Source organism: Xiphias gladius, chromosome 2 (assembly GCF_016859285.1).
Source record: "Xiphias gladius isolate SHS-SW01 ecotype Sanya breed wild chromosome 2, ASM1685928v1, whole genome shotgun sequence".
Lineage (NCBI taxonomy): Eukaryota > Metazoa > Chordata > Actinopteri > Istiophoriformes > Xiphiidae > Xiphias > Xiphias gladius.
Genome location: NC_053401.1, coordinates 9,598,180 through 9,623,113, shown reverse-complemented (window position 1 = coordinate 9,623,113; position 24,934 = coordinate 9,598,180). Strand labels below are relative to the sequence as shown.

At 39.8% G+C, this 24,934-nt stretch overlaps 1 protein-coding gene across 1 annotated transcript; it reads left to right on the top strand.

The window, feature by feature from the left end:
* Positions 1–755: 755 nt before the first annotated feature.
* On the top strand, positions 756–24,716 carry ube2h (ubiquitin-conjugating enzyme E2H (UBC8 homolog, yeast)). The gene is made up of 7 exons (XM_040153657.1): positions 756–1,042; positions 18,957–19,033; positions 20,037–20,111; positions 20,212–20,251; positions 21,133–21,185; positions 22,436–22,564; positions 22,784–24,716. The coding sequence occupies exons 1-7, from the start codon at positions 990–992 to the stop codon at positions 22,906–22,908; spliced, it is 552 nt and encodes a 183-aa protein (XP_040009591.1). The 5' UTR covers positions 756–989; the 3' UTR covers positions 22,909–24,716.
* Positions 24,717–24,934: the final 218 nt, after the last annotated feature.

Here is a 24,934-nt window from a genome sequence, read left to right as displayed (position 1 = left end):
ACTGGTAGCCATTTTGTGTCCCGTTCACATCTTAATTTTTTTTGGCTTAGAGGGCTGACAGTTACATAAACAATATACAGTATGTCCCTTATAATTCTCTTTTATAAAAATGATTAATATTAATGTTTGATGTTATTGAAACATAGCCTTATGACTTGGATCATTTGTGAAGACACAAGAAAAACGTTACTGTTATCAAGGCAGCTATGAGGTGATCCTTGGGGCAATAGTATATTTTTAGCCATGGCTATGCTCTTGAAAACACTTTCGTGATTAGAGATCATCTGTATCCTGTATATTTCAACCTCACTTCAGTCCAGTTCGCAAAAGGATATGATATATGTGCAGCAACATTTCCACACAGTTTGTACAGCTGATAGAATCTGTTCTTCAAAGGGTTGTCAGCACATGCTGGACATCGTTGGGTATATATCTAGACAACCAACATTTGGCTGTGTCACTTTTGGAGAACATGGAAGACATGCAAATCCAAGACAGCGCCAGTGCCACAGCATGAGGGAAAGCTTATGAAATGCAAAGCCCCGAAGACTGTCTTAATGTTAATGTTCCTTCTATGTTACGATATTTCTATATTATTTTTTAAACACCCTAAATAGAAAGAAACAATGTAAATGGTGTCAAATGGCACTTCACACATTAAAAGGCCAGAAAAACAAAGCTGCCCCGAAGAAAACTACAAAGATGGCCATTTATGGTGGGGTTTAGTCGCACATTTATGACGTCGTCCGCGGAGGGATCCTAGCTTGTCACAACCATGGTCAGAACGCTGAGAGGCAGTGAACAGTAGAGGTCTAACGTTAGCTCAGCTACTCATTAGGACAGAGACATTGAACTGAGAAGACGTTTTGCCGTGAACATTTCTGAAAGCAAATGTTAACGTTCGGATAGTACCGTTTGCTAGGCCGTCTAGCGTTTCGGGGGCTAGCTTTCAGTTTACTCACTGGTGTTCTGCGGTGGAAATAGCAAAAATGTCGTCTCCAAGTCCGGGTAAAAGGCGAATGGATACCGATGTGGTGAAACTGTATCCTTTCTGAACATAAACAACAGTCTCTCAGTCGCTGTCTAGTCAGCTATGTCCCGATGTATGTGGAAATATGATATGAGCAAACATTCTTTAATTATGCTGCTTGTTTGTCTTGGTAACACAAAGAAGATAGAGCTTTCATTGTGAATGACTGGTGTTTTTGTGTAAACAACATTTTGCTAGCAAAGCCAAGTGTTAGCTATTTCTGTCCTGCGAACCTCCAGTCGCTTATCGGGACAGCTGTATTAGCTAATTAGATCGGTCTCATGTCCTTTCGGCATTTTTCGGACACAGTATTTTTGTAACATTAACGTTAGCTGTCTAGCCTGTTGTATGTATTCGAAAATGACTGCACCAACCGAACAGACGCTAACGTTGCTCTCCTTTTACAGGAATGTCTTTCATCTTGTTGCACCACCAATAGATCTGGCAGCGTTAGACTGTACAAAACACCTTATGGCAATTTGGTTTCATTGCCCAGCCTGTTGTTTTGTCGGGAGAGTTAAGTCAAACTGCCCCCTTACACGTTGACACAGGAGCTTGTTTACATAACGTAAAGCTAACGTCAACTGAAAATGCTGCTGTCTTTTGTTCTACTCTCGTAAAAACGTTGGCGTTATTGCAGTACGTGTATCATTCTGGGTGTGTTGAGTTTTGGCTTGTAACCCCACAAACGGTTTTGAAATTTTGTTATTGCATCTGCCACTTGAAATGTTACCTTGTAACGCTGCTGAGCTGGCTTGCTAGTCTGCTGGTTAATTTCAACATCAAAATGGCCACCTGATCTGTGTGTCTCACTGTACTTCAGTGTCTGCAGGCAAACATGTGGAAGACTAACTTGTATCATTTTACAGTGTTTATACTTTGTTATTTTATAAATATTGAAATTGGAAGTGAGTATGGCCGCTGTTTGTAGTCGTTTTCAATGTGAAATGCTTGAACTTTTGAGCAACATCTAGTCTGCTCTGATTTCAAGTCATTGTCACCATGTTTTCCTTTTATACTGCTAATTCATTTTTTCTGCTTCACTTAGGGCTGACAGGGGGAGTCTAAAAATAAACCATAACAACATAATTCCAATCCGTACAGTGTTCTAGAAGAACAGTATGAACAAGTAGTTTTGTTTTTATCCCAGCACAGTGGAAACCAGCTTAATGATTGGGTAGCCTGTTACTAGCCGGAAACCACAAGAGGGAGGGCTTTAAAACAGCTGATGGGATGGCAGTAAAGCTTAGTCAAATATGGGGCTAGAACTGGGCTGGTCAAAACAAACTTCAAGGGGAAGATGGCCTGACAGGCAACATAATGGTTAAAAAGGAAAAGTTTGAAGGTCTTGGTAGATTGATAAAATTTAATTAAATTGAAGAATTAATGTATTCTGAGTTATTTTAACTTGTATAGACCTTTCATTTTTGACTTATGCAATACTGATTCTGCATTTCATAATTCATCCAGAGTTAGAATGTTACTAGCCCATACATTTGAAACTGCATGTGGCTGCAATATATGAATACAGATCAATAAGGGGGCTGCAGCTTGTTCTTTTCAAGCTAAATTTCTCTTGTTATTCTGGCCTGTTGCCTAAGGCATTTTGTTACGTATGCTAGCTAGCAACAGTGCTTGTTTGAGCAAGTTTCTGCCCCCCCCTATTCGACTCCACTTATGTGTAGGCCATGAGTGTTGAAGCAGACAGAGCAAGAGCTTTTAAGAATTGCAACACACACACACACACACACACACACACAGCCTTGCAGTAGTAGCACACCCCTTCTCCTTCTTGAGCTACTTGACTGACAGGCAAGAGCAGGTTTGCTGTATGCCACCTGCTCTATTCCATACAATGACCTGTGTGTGTGTTTTAGGACACCGTGGTTGTGCAGCGGTCAGCAAGTGTTGAGGAGAACAGCTATGTATGTTTAAAAGTGGCTGTACAGAGTTGAGATTTACTGGCTTACATAGCACATGGGTTCACTGCTGACTAGGCCGTCTTGTTGGGCTGAAGTAAGAAAGGCTCCAGGTTACTGGTATGGCCAACATTTCCTTCCTTCTGTTTTTGTCCCCAGAGCAAAACTAGCAGTAACAACCTCCTCTCTGTGCCCCCTATCCCTGCGTCTCCCTCTGATGTAACCAAAACCTGAAACTCACACTGCCTTTTAGACAGGAGCAGCTTCTTTCTTATGCGCTGACACTGAGAGCCCTCACGCATTAATTTGCTGCGGCCACCGGAGAGCTGAGAATCTAGAGCGGAGGCCATTAGAGAATTCATGAAAATGAATGTCACAATGATCTCAGCATGTAGTATCACTTGGTTTAAGCTTTGTCCTAAGCCAGGCCGATGGATGGCAGCCTGCTTTTAGTACCAAATGTACAGTCTTTGTGTTTGCATGACATTAGCCTGAACTCTTTTTACTATTTAATGAAATTGTCATGGAGAAGGTATTAAGTGTTGATTTACACTGACTTTACACTATATGTTTCTGTATTTCCCCTACTCTTTCACCCCCCCTACTTTGCTAAATTAGAGCTTTTAGTGGCGAGAGAAAACTTGTTTATTGTCCAGTATTTTCCAAACTGCATACCTAAACCTTAAATTAGAGTTATTCTATCAATGACCTGCATAACTTCTGGCCACTGGCTGTTCGGTCTCACTCTTGGACATGTTGCTTAAATTTTGGAACACAGTGCTCTTGAACAAGAGTCTTAGTAGAGTGTGTCATTTAAAAGAGCCTTATATTCAGTTTATTGTTTGGGGTTGACTGCACATACTGTGTAGGTAGTTGTGCTATTATTTGCATGTATTCATCATTGGTCTGCTCGCTTTACAAATGCTTTCAAGCATTAAGCTGCTGGAATTTGAGCACAGGTAGATTACAAAGGACTAAGCCTATTGTGAATGCTAACACAAGCTTCGGTGGTGTCTGGCCTATGGATTTTAATGCAGTGAATGGGACAGAAAAGGAAATGTCTAGGATTATCTGTAGAACAGTTAATATAAATCAAGAATAACCTGAAGAACATGAGAAATGTTGTTACAGATGTGTATTTGTATAATTTTTCTGTGGTCACAAAAGGGATACATATTTAAAAGATGATCAGGTTTGTCTCTTGCTTGTCACCTAATAGATTAACAGTAATACAAGGATTTTGAAATTTCCACTTAAGTGAATTCTAAAGGTTAAATATATAATGGATGTGTAACCTGGATAAATCAATCATTTCTTTCACAAGGCTTCAGGTAAACTATCTGTACACTTCATGTATTCTGAAAGTCAGGGAATTTGATACGTGAAACATATGGGCACTTTGCTGAAATATGTAGGCAAACTAATGGGTTTTTAACCTCAAGGAGCAGAGTTTGAGACTTTATGTCAAATTGACAAACTTCCCTTTGTTCGGATCCTTGAAACTGCACCTCTTAGTCACTGCTGAGGCCATTGTTATCTTGAAATGTTTATCTGAACAGTGTCATGGGCCTAAAGACTTGAGTTGTGTATTTCTTATACGATATCTCATTACATTAGACATTTTATGAAAAAGAAACTGCATTTCAGCTGTACTTTTCAACATTTCTGTTGCTGCCAGAAGGTCTGAAAGTGATTGGATTGCAGTTCTGTGAAGCATGGCCACCAGTGAATTATATTTGAGACCGTGGGGAGTTGTTGGGAGGGGTGCTGCATGCTTCATCGGCCCAGGATCCATCATGATACCTTACATTAATATCAGTGTATATGGGTCTTCATCATTCCACCCCAAAATCAGAATGATCAGATGATACAATTGTCATGTGTCATTTTTGTGCTTCATCTTTCACCATTCAAGGTGAGTTTGCATTTTCATTTTTTTTTTCCAAGGATCCCCTTTTTTCCCTAAAGTGACTGAGGTTGTCCAAAATCAGGGTAGGCTTGTTGGGGCAGTGTCCACCTCTTGCCTGCTTTAAAAAAAAAAAAAAAGTATTTATTTATTTTCACATCCTCCCCCATTCCCTTCTCTGCAACATCCCTCCACCCTCCCTGAGTGGAATACCAATCCTTAGCTTTTTCCCTTCTCCGCTGGGTGTTTCAGCCCCATTGTGCCCTTGTAACATGACATCCGGATAGCATCAGCAGCGGAGTCTTTTGTGTTTCCCGTTTACAGGAGCCCCTCTGACCTCCACCTCCCGCTGCTGTGTCAGACCATGTCACACAGTCACAGGCAGCTAATCTGCACCCGGCGCTATTATTGCGGGACTGAACCAACTAGATGCGGTTTACTGTAGGGAAGGAGCCAGCAGTTTTCTACCTGTTCCTGACTGAGAGATTGATTGAATCAATAGGAGCATGATGAACCCATGATGAGAATGGGGAAAGCTCTGGTTGGGTGATGCAGCTGCATAAACTAACAACATGCTTTGTTATAATTGTCTAATAGAGGTTCATTCACAGTAGTAGATAAAAAAGCTAAGACGTGTACAGAAAACTTGCAAGCCCTAGTGCCATTCTACATTATGCTGACAGCAAACATATATTGTAGGTTTAAATGCATATGACCAACAAAAACAAAACAAAAAAACAGATGTTGCAATTTGAGTCAGTCAAATTATATGTTGTTTGCATGGGAGGCTACAGTATGTCTGGAGATGGGAGTTTACCTCAGCCATGTTCTCGAGGTTAATATTTATCCATAGTAAGAAGCTCAAATACTGAGTAAGACATTGTAAGGAACGGTCCGCCCACTGCACATACTTAACCAGTGATGGTATGGAATTAAGGCTGAATTTAAATATTTATGGTGTCTTCCAGTCCTGGGAAAGCTGAAAATATAAAACCTAAATTCAAATTGTTTTGTTTTGTATACAGTCAAATACAATGTACGTCTTATGATTTATATGCTGTGGTTCTTTGAGTGTGTGCTTGTGGAAGTTAATGAAAAGAATGTAATTGTAGGAAAAAAATGTTTTTCTTCTCCCAAACAAGTTATTTGCTACAAAAAAGAAAAACTATTGCATAAACTGATTTTTGAAGATGTTATTCAGATCTTACTGTATATCTTACTGATTTTGAGTTGAAGCCCCAGTTATCTTTTGCTTTTAGTCTTAATTATGTCTTGAATTATGAAAGCCTAAAAATACTACTTTATCTGCTTTTTTTTAAATGTAAATCTCACTTTTTGTGATTGCAGAGTCTACATACTTCTTTATCTTTGTCCATGCATGTATTCTTAAAAATACGCTACATCATCCAGCCCCAAGAAAACTCCTGCTCTTTTTCCTTTTTATTTCTTAATGAATGGACATAAGGTAATCTAGTAAATGGTGGATGAGGCCCCCTCCAGTCAGGGGGCCCCCACCTTGATTGACAGTCCTGTTTTGGGGGGTCCAGAAGCAAGGCATCTCTGACAGTAGGAGATTTGAGGCCCTCACTGTTAATCCCATAGTGCAAACGGCGAAGCTTCCTGCATGCATGGTTGAGTTCCCCTAGAAAAACAGATGGACCAAAGTTCCTCCCTTTGTTTCGCATGATTTTGTTTTTTCTGGCACTGGGGAGTTTAGCCTGCTTCTGCCGCTCACATCCACTGCTGCTTTAATGTGGAAAATCCAAAGAGTGACAACAGCAGCATGTTTGGTCATATGGGCCAGTGACACTGGATCCTGTTGTCTAAAAATGTTGACTTTAACATTGTATTATCCTTTTGTTTAGGCTAAAGTTGCATATTTATGAAGCAAACAAGCCTTATCAAAAAAGTGCAACCTACACTATCCACACCCTTTACTTGACTCTATTTGCTTATCTGCCTCTGTGCTTCTCTCAAATTGATAAAATTAGCCATGCGTCTGTCTTACTATGCTGAAATTATTATTTTTTTTTAGCAGTTTCCTCAACATGTCACTGTTGAAATTAAGGGTTTTTTGAGTTTACAACAGACAGCAAATCTTGTCCTTTCCGTTTAGATTTACTCAGTAGACAGTTGCCTCAGATGCAGGTCATTGTCTCTCCTGTCCCAGTTCAGTTTTGTGATCATTAATGGTCATTTCGTTTGTGTGTACACGCACGCAGCTCAGGCGCATGCATACACAGGCACGTGCATACACAGGCTCTGTGCTATTGCTGTAAATAGACTGTTGATTTAGTGAAGGGCTGAGAAGAGGAGCAGCTGAAGGATTCACGTTTGATTGCAGTGGGTGGGCTCTCATCCCTCTCCAGAGAAGAACTTAGCCTGTGCATTACTGTGTTGCCCCAGCTCTCACACAGGGAGGTAGCCATCAGCTAGCATAGTCTATTGAGGCCTGTATCTAATAGAAACCAAATCTGCATTGCACTGCATTGATTATGATATTTGGGTCAACTGTTGAGCATTGAGCTGGATATTTTTGTTTCATTCTTTTTTTTGAAGTTGATTTTAAAAAGTAGGCCTTTAAATTTTTTCACTCCATGTGCATCATGCTAAATGGAAGCTGTGAGAAAAGAGAGACAGCTTTTAGATTTATGCAAGTTTTCAAATCTGTTACTTTTAATGCTAGTCTAAAAGGTTCATCCCAAGGATTTGTGGCCTCGGGATGGATGGTATGTGTTTACACATCTCTAGATGGGCTGAGAAAATGTAGACTTGTGAGCACTTATAAATTAGACAATGTATAAATGTACACAGGTTCAAAATATTGGACTACCACAAAAGTTTTACAATGGCTTTTTTGTTTATTGTAAAGTAACTGTCATTGCAGTTGGTGACCTAATCTTTTGTCATATCATATATTAAATGTGTTAGAATTGTAGATGTTGACCTTTAATGTTCAAATCAGAAATGAAATTGAGGTATTCATAAAGTAAATTTGCTTCCCTTCCACCATCCAGTGAGTGCAGCACTTAAGAGCTACCAGACATTTACATGTGGATTTCAGTGTGTCAGGCCTTTGGGGCCATATGTCTATTGATATGTAAAACCTGCAAGTTCTTCTTTCGCAAAGGCCGCACATGCTGGCACCAAGTGCTCAATTAGTATTCAAACACTTAATGTGTCAGAATGAGCTGGATGCTTTGAGAACAGACAGTGTAAGCCCAGCTTTGCACGATAACACCACGCTTGAGATGTGGAACAGATAGCTGGTAATTTAGATTCAACACTTCGAATTAGATGTCAGTACAGTAAAGGAGAATTTTGCTTTGTTTGTCTGAAATACAACCAGACCTGTGACCTGTCCAAAGTACAGTCTGTTAACATCAAACAAACATACATTCTTTTGCATGTTTTGGTCTTCAAACTTAAATGGACGATGGGGAAATCAGCAGATAAGGAGATTCAATAATATTAAACTAACCAGCTAGATTCCATGTTACTGACACAGTTGTAAGAAGTTACCTAAATGTAACCCCAACAAAACAAACCGCAACCTGTAAAAGTGGCTAGTACTGAGAAAAATGCATAATTAAAAGCCCAGTACCACAGCCTAAATATTTTTAACCCATAGCATAGGTTTCATTATGATCCGATAGTTTTGAGGTAATTGTCACTAAACTGAGTCTTAAGCTTTACCACTGTGACCATAAAAAAATCTGGATTATTTGACTGAAATTCTTCATTTTAATTAACTGCAGTTTAGTTTATTTCTTAAAATAAAGTGTGAGGCAGCAGTAGTTTACAAAGTGACAAATAAATATGAGAATAACAGGGTTGGTTTGTTCAGGGTTAAAAGTTTGTCACATTTGTAACCAATTTCCTTTCAGGGATAAATGAAACTTATGTTGTGTTTTTAGTGATAATCAGAGGTTAAAGTAAGTTAATGTGTCTCATGTGATGCTTTTAAAGTCTTGGCCTAAAGTAAGCTGCATGTCCAAGAACCTCCTGATCTGTTAGTTTGCACATGGACAACTCTGTGCACGTCCAACTCTAGTGTTTTAGTTTTTACATAATGTGATCTACATAGTTCTGCTTAAGTCTCAGTAAACGTGAGCTTTATCACAAATATTCTAGTGTAGTCTTTGAAGGATTAGATCAGTCCTTGTGGCTAATTCATTTGTTTTGTTTCCACATAGAACAATCACATGGGCTTAATCTGTTTACAAGTATGTTTTAGTACAGGTTATTAAAACCCCTCTAGCTGTGTAGACCTGCTCAGGACTACATAGCTAGATCCCTTGTATCTCTTGAGAGTTGTGGGCAGGAAAAGGGGGAAGTGAGACCAGCTGGCATGACCGTAAGGCTGTTACTGTCATACTAGTACACCTCTGTTCGCTTATCAGAGCCAGCCAGGACCCCATCGCCTCATAGGAAAGCTGAGAACAACCAGGCCATACATCGACAGTGGGAGAACTGGCCTAAGGAGCGGTGGCTGTTGCAAAGCTTGTCTAAAACAGATTTGAGACCATGAATAACTGGCAGTATGCATAGCATTAGCTTTCATGAGTGCGGTGCAGGGGAGTACACCACCATTTTCATATCAGTCAGACAAACACTCAAACACATTTAAACTCCTAATTAGTGGTGTATCCTGCATATGTAAAGAGCACTAAACACTATTTGTGATATTTCAGGTCTGTCAGACTGGCCTGACAGCTACTTTGCAGCTGCAAAATAATCAAGACTTCCTCTTTAAGATTTTGTGAATATGAGTAGCTAGGCTGCTGTTGCTGTAATAAGACAATGCCAGCAACAGGCAAGTTGCATATTGATTGACTAACAGCTCAGTAGATATATAATAAGGGAAAAAAATCTAAAAATCAGATTGGTAAAAACACTTACTTGCTCACATAATATTAGTATTGTAAATGAAAATTTATTTTACTTATTAAATTCCATGACTTTCTTCATTCCCATTTTCGTCTAGCTTTATCCATCTACATAGTCAGTTAGTTGGGGTTTTTAGGGAGTTTCTAATCGTTGAATAGGCTCAGTCAGGCTCTAAATCTGCATTAAAATGAAGTAGTGAGAGTTCAACTTAATGAGCAATAAAAGAAAGTAAACAGCTGGGGGAAAACTTTGGCCTCAGTATGGGAGGGAGAGAGCCGAGGAGTGGGTCAGTGGGGTTGGCTGGTGACGGCTGCAGGGGAGAACAGTGTTTGTTTGGTGGTGAGCTGATTAAATCACACTCTCACCATACCCTGCCTATCACTCGCTCTGCCTCCTGCGGCAGGATGGTTGCTGTGCTACACTAGCTGCCTCTGTTTTCAGGCTGCAGAGTGTAGTGAAGGTCACGCAGTAATCCTGCTTGGCTCAGTGCAGTGCACTAGTACATAGAGAGTTGAATTAAAAATCACAGGCACATTTAAAAACGGGCTAGGACACATGTATAGACAAAGGTGTATGCTCTCAGAGACTGCAAATGAGCAAGCCCTCTTACACTTAACACTGGTCATACACTTAAGCATGTAAAATCCCTTTTCCTCTGGCTCTCTTTCATTAAGGCCCCATATCAGAGAGTGGGTACTGAGCACATATTGGGAGTAATAAGAAGGGACAGCTTTGTTGTCATTGTAATGTTGGCATCAACTTTGTTATCTGTTTTGGTTACCATTTTTCAGCTGTACAAGGCTAATTTCTGCTGTTCTTAGTACAAAATGTAGCTTACTGTTTTAAAAGTAAGCATTCTTTATCTTTTGTAGGTAATTAATATTTGCCTTTACATTTCATTTGGTAGTATATACTGTAGTTGCGTCTCTTGACGGAGGAAGCCTACCAATTTCTTACACCCTGAGGGCAGCTGCTTATTTCCTGCCTTTCATCTGCAGGCCTTTGATTGTAGTTACAATCTGTCTGTGAGGGAGAGAAAACGAAAGAGAGGTTGCTGCCTCAGAGTTCCTCATCTCTGAACAAAGATGTGCTCTTAAACAAGTTACTCTCTGTGAAGGTTATAGTCTTTATTCTTCCTTTTTAAATCAATTAAATTGACAAATTAACATAATTTAGTTCCTATGTACTCTAAAATTATTTCTCACATGGTGTTATCTCTCAGTTCAAGCCCATAAAACTTCCCAGGGTAGACCACTGGCTGTCAGCATGAAGTTCACTTAATGTAGGTATGCAGCAACCCATTTCACCTCTCCGAGACAGAGCTCAGAGTGTATTCATTAATGGCTGGATATGGCATAAGAATGTGTCCCCACCTCTATTTGTAGCCTCAATCCTTTTAATATCATGGGTATATTTATAATGCGTGGACTAATTCTGCAATATATACTCTGCGGGTTACTACATATCAACATATACATTACACAATCCAGCATTTAGTAGACAACCTATGCTGCGTGCTAGATTACTTAACTAACGGTATACTTTCTCTAACAGAAACATTGCATCATAAACCTGTTACCTTGCCAGGTTACAATCACTCGTACAGGTAATCTAGTGTTATTGATTGCAGCACTGTATGTCAAAACCTCTCTTTACTGCTCCTTGTGTCTTCCGAAATCTGCCCCTAAAACAACACCTTAGTTGCTACAGCCAATACATTAAACATGAAAATCTGTTTTCTAAGTCATAGCTTCATAGTAAAGATGTTCCACAGGGCTCTTGACTTGGCCATACTCTGTTTGTTATGATCAGTAATGTCCCTAGAACATTTCTGATGCACTGGTGCATTTTTATATAGATGACACAGTTTTATATAAGGCTCAGATTCTGTCACTGCTCTCACGACTCCTCAGTCTAATTTGATAACCATGTTCCAAACAAAGTTCTTCAGAATAAAACTGCTTTGTAACGATTACGTTTTTGCACTATCAATGACCCGGGAATCTGGATCGACTTGTAACTATTATAATCAAATCCAGACACTGGTTTTGCCGGTTAATGTGTCTGTACTGTCCACACAGGAAAAATCGTCATCGTTTGCCTGCAGTCCACAGCAATGAAGTCATTCAAATCCACAGATCTGCCTGGGAGGCTGTATCAGCATTCACTCTTTTCTTTCATTATCTCCGCATCACTTTCTATATGCCTCTCCTATGGCATAATTTTTTCCATGTTTCTTTAACTTTATTCTTCAACAGCTCTCTTTATCATCTTCTCATGCTCTTTTTTGTCCCCTGTTACAGCCCTTTGTTTGGTTGGCTGATCTTATTCAACCCTCTCTTTTTATGGTCCTCTTCCCTGCTGGCTTTTTGGGGGGTACAGACTATTAGTGTCTTTCAGTGAGACTTCTTAGCCTTGCTTTCTCAGTCTGAAACACAAGCACTGCTTCTTATGTCCAGTCTTAAAACAGTCTTCTTTGCTGGGAAGTGCCATTAATAACTGGAAATTCTTCATGGTGTCCTTTCTGTTATTCAGTAACCTAGCTCTCTCCTCATGTCTTTGAGATTATTTGATTTGCTGCCTTTCCTGTTATTTCAGCTTAGTCTGTCCAGAAGCTCTGTACCTTCCCTTTTAAAAGGATTGCTTGAAGCTGGAGATGTCAGCAGATGGTCAGAGCATTGTATGCTGAGATGTCAATAATCTAAACCAGCCTGCGGAGTCAGTTTGTTCTTTCTGAATTTAATTGTACATGCCAAAGACATACAGATGTACAATATTTTAAGGGTTTTTTCTTATTATGCTGCTATTCTTATTGGAAAGTGTGTTGGCTGTTTGTGATTGGTTTTTTTTTTTTTTTTTTTTTCAGAAGTTGAAAATAATGAAAAAACAAGCAAGAAAATAGTAGTCAATAATGGATTTTTAAAATTTGTTACATCACCCTGGTTGTACTATGGGCTTTTTCTTTCCTTTCAAAAGAAAGATGAGAGAGAGAGGGACGTGCTTTGAAACTAGGTAGTGCCTCCCTTTTACCGGATCAACCGCTCCTGTCTCCAAAGAGGGAAATGTTCAAGCGTAGTTGACACCACATTGTTTGACAGAGGGCTGTTTATGATTCTCCATCATCTTTTTTTTCCACATTTAGAAAGCAGTTGGTCAGGATGGGATATTTTGATCCTCGGTCAGACAGGGATAGTGGCCTAAATGGACCAGAAGAAAAAGAAGGCATGTCTAGACCACAACCCTAAATGCTATTTACTGCACATTTTTGCACTTAAGCTTTTAAATGTGCTTTTATAAAGTTCAAAATCAGGATAACATTAACTTTACTCATTGGATAAACCTTCGAACATTTTAAATTGATGGGTAAACAAAAAACAAGATTGGTAGGTCTGTCAGAAATTTTCTTTTTAAACAGTGTTTTCAAGTGTGAGTAAGTAGGAAGAAAGTATGGCTGTCAAACAATATTAACACAGGAGACTGTGTTGCTGTTACAGTTCAGGGCTTTCATGGTTGTCTGAGATGCTGTGTTGAGGGTGTGTGTGTATGTTCTGCACTGATTGGGCGGCATGTGTATGTGTTTTTTTTGGTTTGTTTGTTTGTTTTTTTTGGGAGGGGGGGTTATATATTTTTTAATTTTCAAATTTTAGGTCAATTAACTCCACATATATTGGAGTTAATTGACCTAAAATTTGTTGAAACCGTTGAATCGTGGTTAGGTGACAATGATTCTGTTTAAACGTGCATTAATATGCAGAATATAAGACATCCTATATAGGTATATGTTGATTAATCTGTAACCGCTTTTAATGGTTTAGTTTAATGGTAGCATACAGAGACTGAAAACGTTGCTTTGGATTTGTCACAAACAAACTGTAACTAAGATACAATGTTTACATGCGGGTACAAAGTAATTATAGCAGATAATATCAGCTTCTTCAGCCTACCATATTTATATTTTTCATATTCATTATATAGGTTGATTCAGGTTATTATTAATTGGTTTGTTTACAGTTTTTATGTAACTTACTGACATCACTTAACTGGAAATTACTCACAGCAGCACATATAAACACAACATTTGAACAGCCCAAGAAAAGAGCTGGCTGAGAAAACAAAACAAACCTATCATACAGATGGCAGAAACTTTAGGATTTGCCAAATGGTACATTCTTAAAAAGAAGGAATGCACTGGCGTGCTCAACACCACCAAAAGGCCTGGAAGACCACAAAACACGACTAAAGTTGATTGCAGAATTCTTTCCTTGGTGAAGAAAAACCCATTCACAACATCTAGCCAGGTCAAGAACACTCTTGAGGAGGCAGGCATATAATTGTCCAAGTCTACAATGAAGAGACGCTTTCATGAATGTAAATATAGAGGGTTTACCTCAAGGTGCAAACCACTGGTAACACTCAAGAACAGAGAGGCCAGATTAGACTTTGCCAGAAAAACCCTCCTAAAAAGCCTGCCCAGTTCTGGAACAAGATTCTTTGGACAGATGAAACCAAAATTAACTTATACCAGAGCAATGGGAAGAGAAGAGTATGGAGAGGGAAAGGAACGGCTTATGATCCAAAGCACACCGCATCATCTGTCAAACATGGTGGAGGCAGGTTATGGCATGGGCATATATGGCTGCCAATGAAACTGGGTCACCGGTGTTTGTTGATAATGTAACTGCTGATAGAAGTATCAGGATGAATTCTGAACTGTATTGGACTATACTATCTGCTCAGATTCAGCCAAAAGCTGCAAAACTGATAGGATGGTTTTTCAAAGAACAGATGGATAATGACCCAAAACATTCTGTGAAAGCAACCTAGGAGCTTCTCAAGGCAAAGATTGAATAGATTGAATGTTCTTCAATGGCCAAGTCAGTCACCAGACTTCAACCCAACTGAGCATGCTTTTCACTTACTGAAGACAAAACTGAGGGCAAGAAGAACCACAAACAAGCAGCAACTGAAGCTGGCTGTAGTAAAGGCCTGGCAAAGTCTCTCAAGGGGGAAACTCAGCATTTGGTGATGTCCATGGGTTCAAGACTTCAGGCAGTCATTGATTTGGCCTCTCCTAAATTTTTCTGCTATTTGCCTGATAGGTTTATTTTGTTTTTTCAGCCTAATAATGGCCTCCTTCATTTCCATTGACACCTCTTTGGACCACATATTGAGAGTTCCCTTGAACGGCTACCAAATGCAAATCCAAACCTTGGAATCATCTCCAGACCTGTTATCTGCTTAATTTGTCATGATATAACTAGGTAACACGCCACACATGGCCATGAAACTCATTGTCAATTGTCCAATTACTTTTGAGCCTCTGAAACTGAGGGACTACGTATGAAAATGGCTGCATTTCCTAAATGGTTAGTGCAATATTTTTGTTGAATCGATTGAATTATATATTATTATTGGGTAATACACCCTGTGTAACCTAAGTCCTGTCTTCCTTTCATGTCAACTATTAAGTTGAATCCAATTTACCTTCATTTTGTTGACTGTAATGTGTCATGTCACTTTCATTCAAAAATCCCAAACAAAAAGACAGTGCAACTCATAGTTAACTGGTATGTACTGTACAGTATGTCCTGCCAATCCCTTTTTTTTTTTTTTTTTTTTTTTTTTGACCTTCCATTTATTTCCCTCTCTTTGTGCGACTGGCTTAGTTGTTGTTTTTCAACTACACTCACAGTCCATCTTCCACTCGATCAAACAACTGTGAATTTAAAAGCTCTACCAGGAAATGTTTTAACAGAACTGCCAAACTCCTTCATAGTAAGACGGAACCGATGTTGACAGTGACTTGTAGTTATTTACTGGGTGGAAGGAATGAGTGCTTGGAGCCTTGGGCCTCTCCGTATGAAACAAAAGGGCAGTGAATTAGACCACTGTGTTATGATCAGATGGAAGATGGCCAGAATCCCATCAAAGTGAATTCACAGTTTTGGAATTGGCATCACTAAAGACACAGAGGGGAGGATGAGGTGAGAGTGTTGAAGTTGACGACAAAGCCAGTGATAGTGTATGTTTTTTTTTCTTTTTAACAAGGCAATTCATCACAAGACCACACCCATATTAATATGAATAACCTGAACCTGGTTTGGTGGGTGATTGTATTCATGATGATGAGGATAGATGGAAGGTGCTTACTCCAGCCACAAAAACTGGACATGGTTATTTGTGGCTCTTAACTGGACTTAAATTTGCTTACAATTGATTTTGTGTGTGTGTGTGTGTGTTTGTGTGTGTGTGTGTGTGTGTGTGTGTGTGTGTGTGTGTGTGTGTGTGTGTGTGTGTGTGTGTGTGTGTGTGTTTGTGTGTGTGTGTTTGTGTGTGTGAGAGAGAGAGAAACTTGTGTTCACATCACACACACACATTATCATGTGAGTGTATGTAACAGTATGTGAGAAGTCAGTTGGTGCAATATGAGCTACTCCCTTTCCCCTACCGTCTCCTTCTTTCACATTATCTCACTATAGTTCCATGATTATTTACAGATCACTAAGACCCTAAACTTTGCATTATTGCTTGTTTGTAATTTTGATGTCTTGTAAAGTGAACTCATTCTACTATCACAGTATCCTGTAAACCTTTCCTTATAAATGTAAACTAAATGTCTAAAAGGTAAATGTAAAAATCTCATGTTGAACAGCCGGGTCGGTTCTTCTCTGGCTTCTCAGTCAGTATGGCCAATGTCAGTTAGCCTGCAGCATAATCAGTGTGGATTCAATCCCATTAATATCTTATACCCATCCCGTCTTACCACTGTCTTCCATAACATAACGCGCACAGTCCATACCATCCCCTTTCTTGGCATCATTTCCTCCACTCGTGTTTGCACACACATTAACTCGACCCCATTGGTTTCACTACTGCTAGGTGCATTCTTAAATATCCTTACATGAAGGGTGGAACTGGGTGAGCCGCGGAATGTAAACATAACGCACGTAATCTGACATGGGAGGAGCCTTTCTTTATGAGCTGGGCTAGTTGTTGTTCTGCTAGCATGCTTTAGATAAGTATTGTATTCGTGGAGTTAGTGGTTGTTCATTCTGTCTTGGATTTTGCATCAAAGAGCTTCAGAATGGCTTCTTGACTCGAACACGAGTCAGAACAGAGAGGTTCCTCTTCTGTCTGACAATGACACATTTCCTTGCTGAAGCCAGGGCTTCAGTCTGCTCTTGCAGCTTAAAATAACCCCCAGTTTGATTTAACCCTTTAGGGGTCAGTACTACTGCTAATGAGATACACACTCAGGATTGACAAACCAGCTGCCACTGCGTGACATAGAAAACTGATTTTTATCTCATCTCCTGTATCTCCTGTCTGTCTGTTCTGTCAGTCTTTCACACTTGTTTTTGATCATTTCTCTCTTTCTTTTACACTTATTTGTTTTCTCCCCAAGTCTCTGCGCTACATTTTTATTTCCCGTGCTGCTTCTGTCTGCACACATGAAAGGGAAATAATCTCTGTGATGAATTTGTGTTAGAGTGGGGATCAAGAATGATCAGAGTAAGCGTACATCATATCCACATAGCTGTAATGTTGGATTTGCCATATGATACACTAAATAGAAATAAGGTAACATTCTTTGTGGTTTATTATTGTAATTATGTCTGTAGTGGAAAATACTGGGTGATTATTTCCTCTTCCTTAACCACAATAAACTTCTTGGTATAACTGTTTTTCTAAATCTTTTCTAAAGACTTTGTTTATGTTTGGACGTAAATCACATTGAAATAGATACACCAAAGTAATCAGAAATTATAAACAGTTGTGCAAAGTAGTCTTTTTTTTTTTTTTTTTTTTTTTCAGAGCCCCGAGATTAATAGTTACATCATCTGCAGTTTGTTGCACAGAGATGGGCAGATCCAAGTAATTTTGGCATCTTCTGCCGTTACCAATTATAGAGCACAAAGCAGAAATGAATGACATTTAACAATGAAAGTTGGGTTCATCTAGTCACATAGTTATAGATGTTAAATTAATAATAGTACCTGTATTCAACTGCAAAGAAGCCTTACACAGCTACTATATATAAAGTGGTTGTGTGGTTGAGACCTGAGGTGGATACTTTGCTGCTTTACAAAAGCACATCTCAGCACTCTTGTTGACATGCCTTGTCAGAGTGCATTTCTCTGAATTATTTGGTTATTTGGACTTAATAGAGCCACTCTGGTCATTCTGACGAATTTGACATGATTTCATCTGAAATAAAGAGTTAAATATGTCCACCAGTGTACAGTGTTGTGAGTAGAGCTACAGTATATGTACATAGGACTGATGTGTAAACTGGTTTTGGATGGTTCTATGCTTTTTCCCTTTAAGTCGTTGGAAAAATAATGTTCATAACACAAATTGGATCAGAACCCTAAGATCTAGAAGCAAAGTAGACTTTAAATATGTTTTATTTTAATGCTGCAGCAGAGAAAAGGCAGCAAGTACTGCAAAGCAGCTTTTATACAAGTAAGTGTGGTAACATAAACTGGTAAAATCTCAGACCCTCTTTGTAAGGAGATGGCCCTCTGTGCTGTGTTTATCTATGGGGACTTGTATTTTATGTCCGAGGAGTTATTAGAGAGTGACAGGTGGAGGGAGGCCTGCATGGTTCTGAAGTATGGGTAAATATGATCTGCTGGCCAATCTGTGTGTGGGTGTGGGTATGGGTGTGTGTGTATCGGTGTGGGTGTGTGTGTGTCGATGTGGGTGTGTCGGTGTGGGTGCGCATGAATTTTTTTGTTTTGTTTTGGAATCGCTGGCACTCATACATCACATTCAGCCTAGGGTATTAATTCGGCATACGGAATGACAAATTGGCACAAAGCTATTGATTGTCATTGGAAGTGTGTCTCCAGGACTAAGGATCAGAACAGAATCCAAATGTAATTTTCCTGCATTGATTTGTTTTCACTATCCGTCAAAAGCTATCATTTCTCTCTTTATTATTCATAACTCTACTTGATATGAAAGAATGGTGTTGGGTGTAAGAGAGGAAAAAGGTCAGACTCTGCTCATGTCTTTGTCTTTCCTGTAACAAAACACGTGATGATGTGTTACACTGGAAACAACTGCAGCTGAATTACCATTCTAGAGAGACCATATTGGTAATGACCCTGAATACTATTCAAGAACTGTTCATCATTGTAGCCACTCATGTGGTTTGTTTGTGTGTGCAGTCACATGAAGCTGTTGTCCTTAACAGCCTTTACAGCATTGAGAGCAAGCACGAAGTCACCATCCTCAGTGGACTCAATGAATTTGTAGTGAAGTTTTTTGGACCACAAGGGAGTAAGTGTTTCTCTATTCTGATTTAACAAAGATTTTTTTTATTGGTCCTGACACATTAAACATGTTCCTTAATTCACTGCTGAATCATCCTCAAGCTAATTAATGTGTCCCAGAAATCAATGGTCTAGGGTGTGCTTTCATCCATGTTCCAAGATAAATCAAACAAATTATGAAACGGTTGTGTGTCCTCCACTTGGGATCTTGAATTGTTCTTTAAGTAATCCCCACCCCCCACCCACCACATTTCTCTGAGCAAACATGTAACATTTTCAATCTGTTGGAACATAAAGAGAGGTTCGTCACTGTAGGCCAGGACTGGAACCAGGCCCGCGGCCACACAGTGTAAAGCGGAGAGGAGCCTGGCTTGAGGGGGAGTTTGGATGAGACTGGCCCTTCATCAGCAGGAAATACTTCTTTCGTCTGCTGTTCGCAACATCTGTCGCACTTAAACCACTTACACGTACACATCAATAAAGAGAGGAAGTGGGTATTTGACCCCGTTCGTGATTCCTCAAAGTTATGCCAAATAAAATGGTACTGTTGTGTATATGCACATGATCGCTGCTGTCCATACTCAGCAAGTGCATTTTCAGTCATCTATGTGCCGCTGAGTTTCAGCTGGGCACATCAGGGTCCTGTTACACAAAGCTATTCTGGGAGAGCACTACACACTCACACAATCTCATTCTCTTCCTCTTTGATGTCAGTGTATTTTCTGAAGTGATTTGGAAGTGAAGAATTCTCCCGGGCTGAAATATATTACTGCATAAAATAAAATAAAGTGGCAGAGAGAACTGGCATGTGAAGCTCATTTCTCAAGTGGCTCCCTCTCAGTTGTGTTTCGGAGCAGAGAAGAAAGGAGTGCAGAAAATTAGTACAACCCTGCAGTGTCTAAATCTGTTGGAGTGCATGAACGATGGAGTATGATGCTCAGTGGAGTGTAAGTCTCTCCTCTGTCCTCAACAGTGTTCTGTCCATTTTTTTTGTGTCCCCTCATGTGCAGCGCCATACGAGGGAGGTGTTTGGAAGGTGCGAGTAGATCTTCCAGACAAATACCCATTCAAATCACCATCAATAGGTAGGAACTCTAGTGTCGGATGAAGCATCGTAAGATCCCATTTTTTAGGTTCCACTTGACTTTTTTTTAAATTGTCTTCTTCTCTACCTTGTTTTTTCAGGATTCATGAACAAGATTTTTCATCCCAATATTGACGAAGCGTAAGTTGATATCACATTGTCAATTTTTATATATTTGAAGTGTCAGTGTTTTCGATTGGTTTCTGTTATTTTGAGTCTACACTGGCAGTGTGCAAATGTTAAAAAAATCAACTTATGTTGTGAGCTACACTTATGACTTTTATGAGCCACCAATTTTGGCACAATCAGCAAACGGCAGCAAATCACACACTTATTTAACCTGGTCGAGTTCTTTGTTTCTCTGGGCCCATTAATCCACTACTTAGTGGCCAGATCCTCTGAAGGACACAGTCCATGAAGGTGGGTCCCTGGAAGGAACTGACTGCCATGCTGGACCTGTCCCTCCTCCCCAAATGAGACAGAATAGCCTCACAAAGGCCAAAAATAATCGTGCATTCTAGCCGTTCTCATCTGAAAGTGTTATAATTATCACCAGGAAATGACTGACAACATTTAAATACCCGCGGTAAATGGAACAAGTTCTGTGATTAACCATGTTTACAGTAACATTTCAGTCCAAAACATAACGGACAACAGTCAAATACTGTATAAAGTGCATAGTAAGTATATTAATATTACTTCTATTTCTCTGTAAAGATGTGGTTAACATGTCACCAAGAACAAACAAGGCAGTTTGTCTCAGGCCTCTGTTATTTAAGCTGTTTAGTGTGTAGTCATATATTTAAAAGTGACTAATAACCATTTGAACACAAATAGCTTTATTTTTTTTTTTATTTTTTTTTTGAAGCAACATTTGAAATGGGACAGGCCTTGTTGGACAGTGGACATATTCAGTTCCGAAAAATGGATGCAAGGAGATCCAGCCACTGAGCAGGGACACAGCAACACACACAGAGTCCCTCTCAACTCCCTCTAACTCAGTTTTCTTCCTGGTTTCCCAGGTCAGGGACAGTGTGCTTAGATGTCATCAACCAGACATGGACAGCCCTTTATGGTGAGTGGCCCCACTGCGTATGTGTTCGTATGAAGTTTCCTCACAGTACCAGAAAGGTGACTGCCGGCCCCCTTACTACCATGTGTGTGCTCAGTAGGCAGTGGTGCACAATTGGCTCTAATCTACTTACTGAGGAGAGAAGTGAATGCTAACGAGGTCATAGCCTCACCCGGCAAGGTCAGAAAACATTCACCCTCGACAGGGATGATTTACTGTCTTGTCATCTGTGAGAGACACGCTCACATACCCTCGATGGCAGCGATTTTACTTTGCCGTTTCTCAACCAGTTGCTTTTCTCACTGTCACTCTGTCTCTCTCTGCTACTCTTCATGTCCCTGTGCCCTTCTCCCTGTAAATTTCCCCATTCATTTCTCATTAGTCACTCCACCGGGCTAATATATATGACTTTACAGTAATATCCCAAGCAGATGTTTGAGTATCCCTCCCCTTTTATTTTTACTGGGGGGGCTCTAGATATGACTCAGAACAGAAGTTCAACATTGTATGAGATAACTTTATTCAAAATCAAGTCAGTATTTTTGTTGTGTCTTTTTAATCAATTCAGACATTTTTTGAAAGAATCACATTTGTTAGAGTTTGCCTTTGTTTGAACTTGTGTAAAATGCTGCAGATTTTGTGGTGTCGTGTGTTTGAAAAAAGAAAATCAGATTGGACCAACCTGGGAAGAACAGGCCAATCAACCAAGCATTGTGTGTAATGACTCTGCAAAAGGAGGGAACAAAAGCGACTGATTGAATCGTCCTAACATGATAATGCTATACAATAGACTCTAGGAAAGTATTTGTTTTCCCAATTTGAATGGACCCAAGAGGGACACCTAGGAGACGAGAAAGGAATTACAGGTTTTTTACCAGGCCTCAGCTCTGAGATAAAGCTGAGGCCTGCTAACAGAGAGCTCCTGAAAGGGATTAGTGGGGTTCTAGCCTCCAGGAAGCTATCGGGCTGGGGATTTTACATTTGTGGTCTGCTAGCTCGTGTATACACCATACATCTTTGATCCTTTTTTGTATTATCATCACTGACTGACATGTGTAAATAGATTTTGAGCTTTCCTGAAAGAGGCAACAGTTTTATACTGGAAATTCTATTGGCTAAACGTTGAATGTGCATTTCTCCATAAGGTTCCTTCAGATTAATAGTTAGATTTGGGAGAAGCCTAATGGTATCTGCCATTAAATGCTCACTGGATTACACTCTATGAATGTATGATTACTTGTTTCTGTCCCCAGATCTGACCAACATCTTTGAGTCGTTCCTGCCCCAGCTGCTGGCTTACCCAAACCCCATCGACCCCCTGAATGGAGATGCAGCTGCCATGTACCTTCACCGGCCAGAGGAGTACAAGCAGAAAATCAAAGGTTCAGCCTAATAAAGATCTGCTGGGTGTAGATCCCAGATCCCTTTAGATTCTTAGATTATGGCACACCTGGAAAAAGTTATTTTTTTAAATTTAATGTCCAAGAAAATATGATAATTTCTGATAACAGTTGCTCAACTGAGAGCTTTGGCTCACAGTTTTTGCTGTCTGACCGTGCTCTCTTCCTGTCTCCCTTTTCCCTGCATCGTTACTTCCACAGAGTACATCCAGAAATATGCAACAGAGGAGGCTCTGAAGGAGCAAGAAGAGGGGGCAGGCGACTCTTCATCTGAAAGCTCCATGTCTGATTTCTCAGAAGACGAGGCCCAGGACATGGAGTTGTAGTGATAGGAGGGCTCCCCCATCCCGCCCCCTCCTTTAACCCCCACAGAGACTATATTTGATTTCCTAACCATGAGAAAGCAGACTTATAATATTCATATTTAAACAAGTTGATTTTTTATTATTATTATTACTACTAAACAAGGATTTTTATGGATATCTAGCCTTTGGTGTGTTTGACAGACACCCTCCCATTCTGTAGCTGTTCTGCCTACGCAGATGTCGCAACTGCTTTCATGTCCTCTGCCTGTCATCTCCACATTTTTAAGTTGTGTTATGTATTCGTAGGCAGGAAATCTCCCCGTGAACATCTCATTTCTGTACTCGCATTTCACTTTTTAAAGTAGAACTTTCCAGTTTGACCTGAATCCTAATTTTCTCTATCTTTCAACAATGCTAATTGATTCTGACCAGCATCTTGTCAGTTGCTCCACTAGAGAGCCGCTTAGGTCTTGCCTGCCTGCGTGTACAGCTCTACGATATTAACCTGTAGTCAAGACAGTATTTTTAAGGCGCACAATCACACACGAGGTGTTTTGGCACACCTTCCATAAAAATACAAAAAATGTAGTGCCAATACTATAGAGGCTCATTAATCAACTCTAAAGGCTACCTAAGCATATCTTTTTCAACATATTGTCTGAGACATGTGAGTAAAAAAAAAATAAAAAATAAAAAAAAAAATGCCTTTCTTTATCGCTCAGCGTAGCTTGGAATGCTACCTTGGCTGTTAGTTTACTTTTTGTTACTCTTTGTTGATCAGCTGCAGCTGCCTGTCAACATGTGCCAGTGTGCAGGGCAAAAATAAATGCTTAACAAGGTCAGTTCTTGGAAAACCAAGCGATTAAATACACGTCTCATGACATTGTGAGTGACAATGTGGCGAAAAAGACGTGGTGGGTGCTTTTTGGTGTTGATTGATGGAACACACACTTGCTGCAAAAACTGTATGGAAGATTCATGCACAATGGCGATTAAAAATGGAAGTGATTCTCCTCTGAGGCATTTGTGGAGATTCTGGTCAGACTCACTTGGTATTATGGGAACTGAAAGTAGACCAGAGCTACCCTCTAACCATCTGACCATATGAATTTCATAGTTCATGCAGCTCGAACTACTTTTTCTGTTAAGAGGCACCTCATACGCATGAGCACCAAACATCCTCATTGTGCAGGATACTTCTGTCTTACAATCACCTGTACTCCTGCTTTTAAAACAAATTTCTATTAGTATTATTGGTCAAGAACAACTTTCCAGGCAGAGAAAGAATGTAATTATCACCTATTTTGGTGAATTTAGAAAACCAGCACCAAAGTCAGTTTTAATTTAAGTGAAAAGCAGCAGAAATGGTCATATGGTTACTGAGCTAATCTGAGTAAAAACGAAGAGTGATTTAGTGAAGATTCAGGTTCACGTAGTATCAGTCCTCCTCACATTCCACTGTTACCTGGAGTTTGCTCCAGTGCATGCCCTTCACATTGGTCTGACCTGTGGTATGTAACCTGACTGCAACGAATGGACTCCCACACTTTGTCTGCCTACCAGGATCTCTGTTTGGATCACTAGTTTGAAGAAGATTACAAAATAAGAGCCAAATATATGACATTTAGGCTTGTAGCAATTTTCGTTGAGGGGAATTAATTTCTTATTATTTAATTTCATATGTACAGATTTGACTTCTTAACTGAGGGGGGGCGAGCGCATCATTCATTCATGGTTGATTCATTGTGGCTGGTCATGCGTGGAAAGAGATTGCAATTGCAGCTTTGAGTTTTGACTTTTTTTTTTTTTTTTCTCCTTTTATTTCTTGTACTCTTCACATTTTTTGCCTCAATGGGGGGTGGGGTGGGGGGGCAACATGCTTGGATTAGTTTTTTTTTTTTTTTTTTTTTTATGTACAGCATCTACCTTGTACAGTGATAAGACACTTCTCTGTAGCCTCTTGAAAACTCAGTGTTGAACCCGAAACACTGACCGAGTGTTGCTTGTCCCGCCTAACCTGGCGGTCAAACTACCTAGAAAACTTTGA

Excerpts from the sequence above, each read along its gene's own strand:
- ube2h (XM_040153657.1), top strand. The coding sequence starts at position 990 with ATGTCGTCTCCAAGTCCGGGTAAAAGGCGAATGGATACCGATGTGGTG. Across the intron at positions 19,034-20,036 it reads GTTTTTTGGACCACAAGGGA|CGCCATACGAGGGAGGTGTT; the intron begins GTAAGTGTTTCT and ends CCTCATGTGCAG. Across the intron at positions 22,565-22,783 it reads GTACAAGCAGAAAATCAAAG|AGTACATCCAGAAATATGCA; the intron begins GTTCAGCCTAAT and ends TTACTTCCACAG.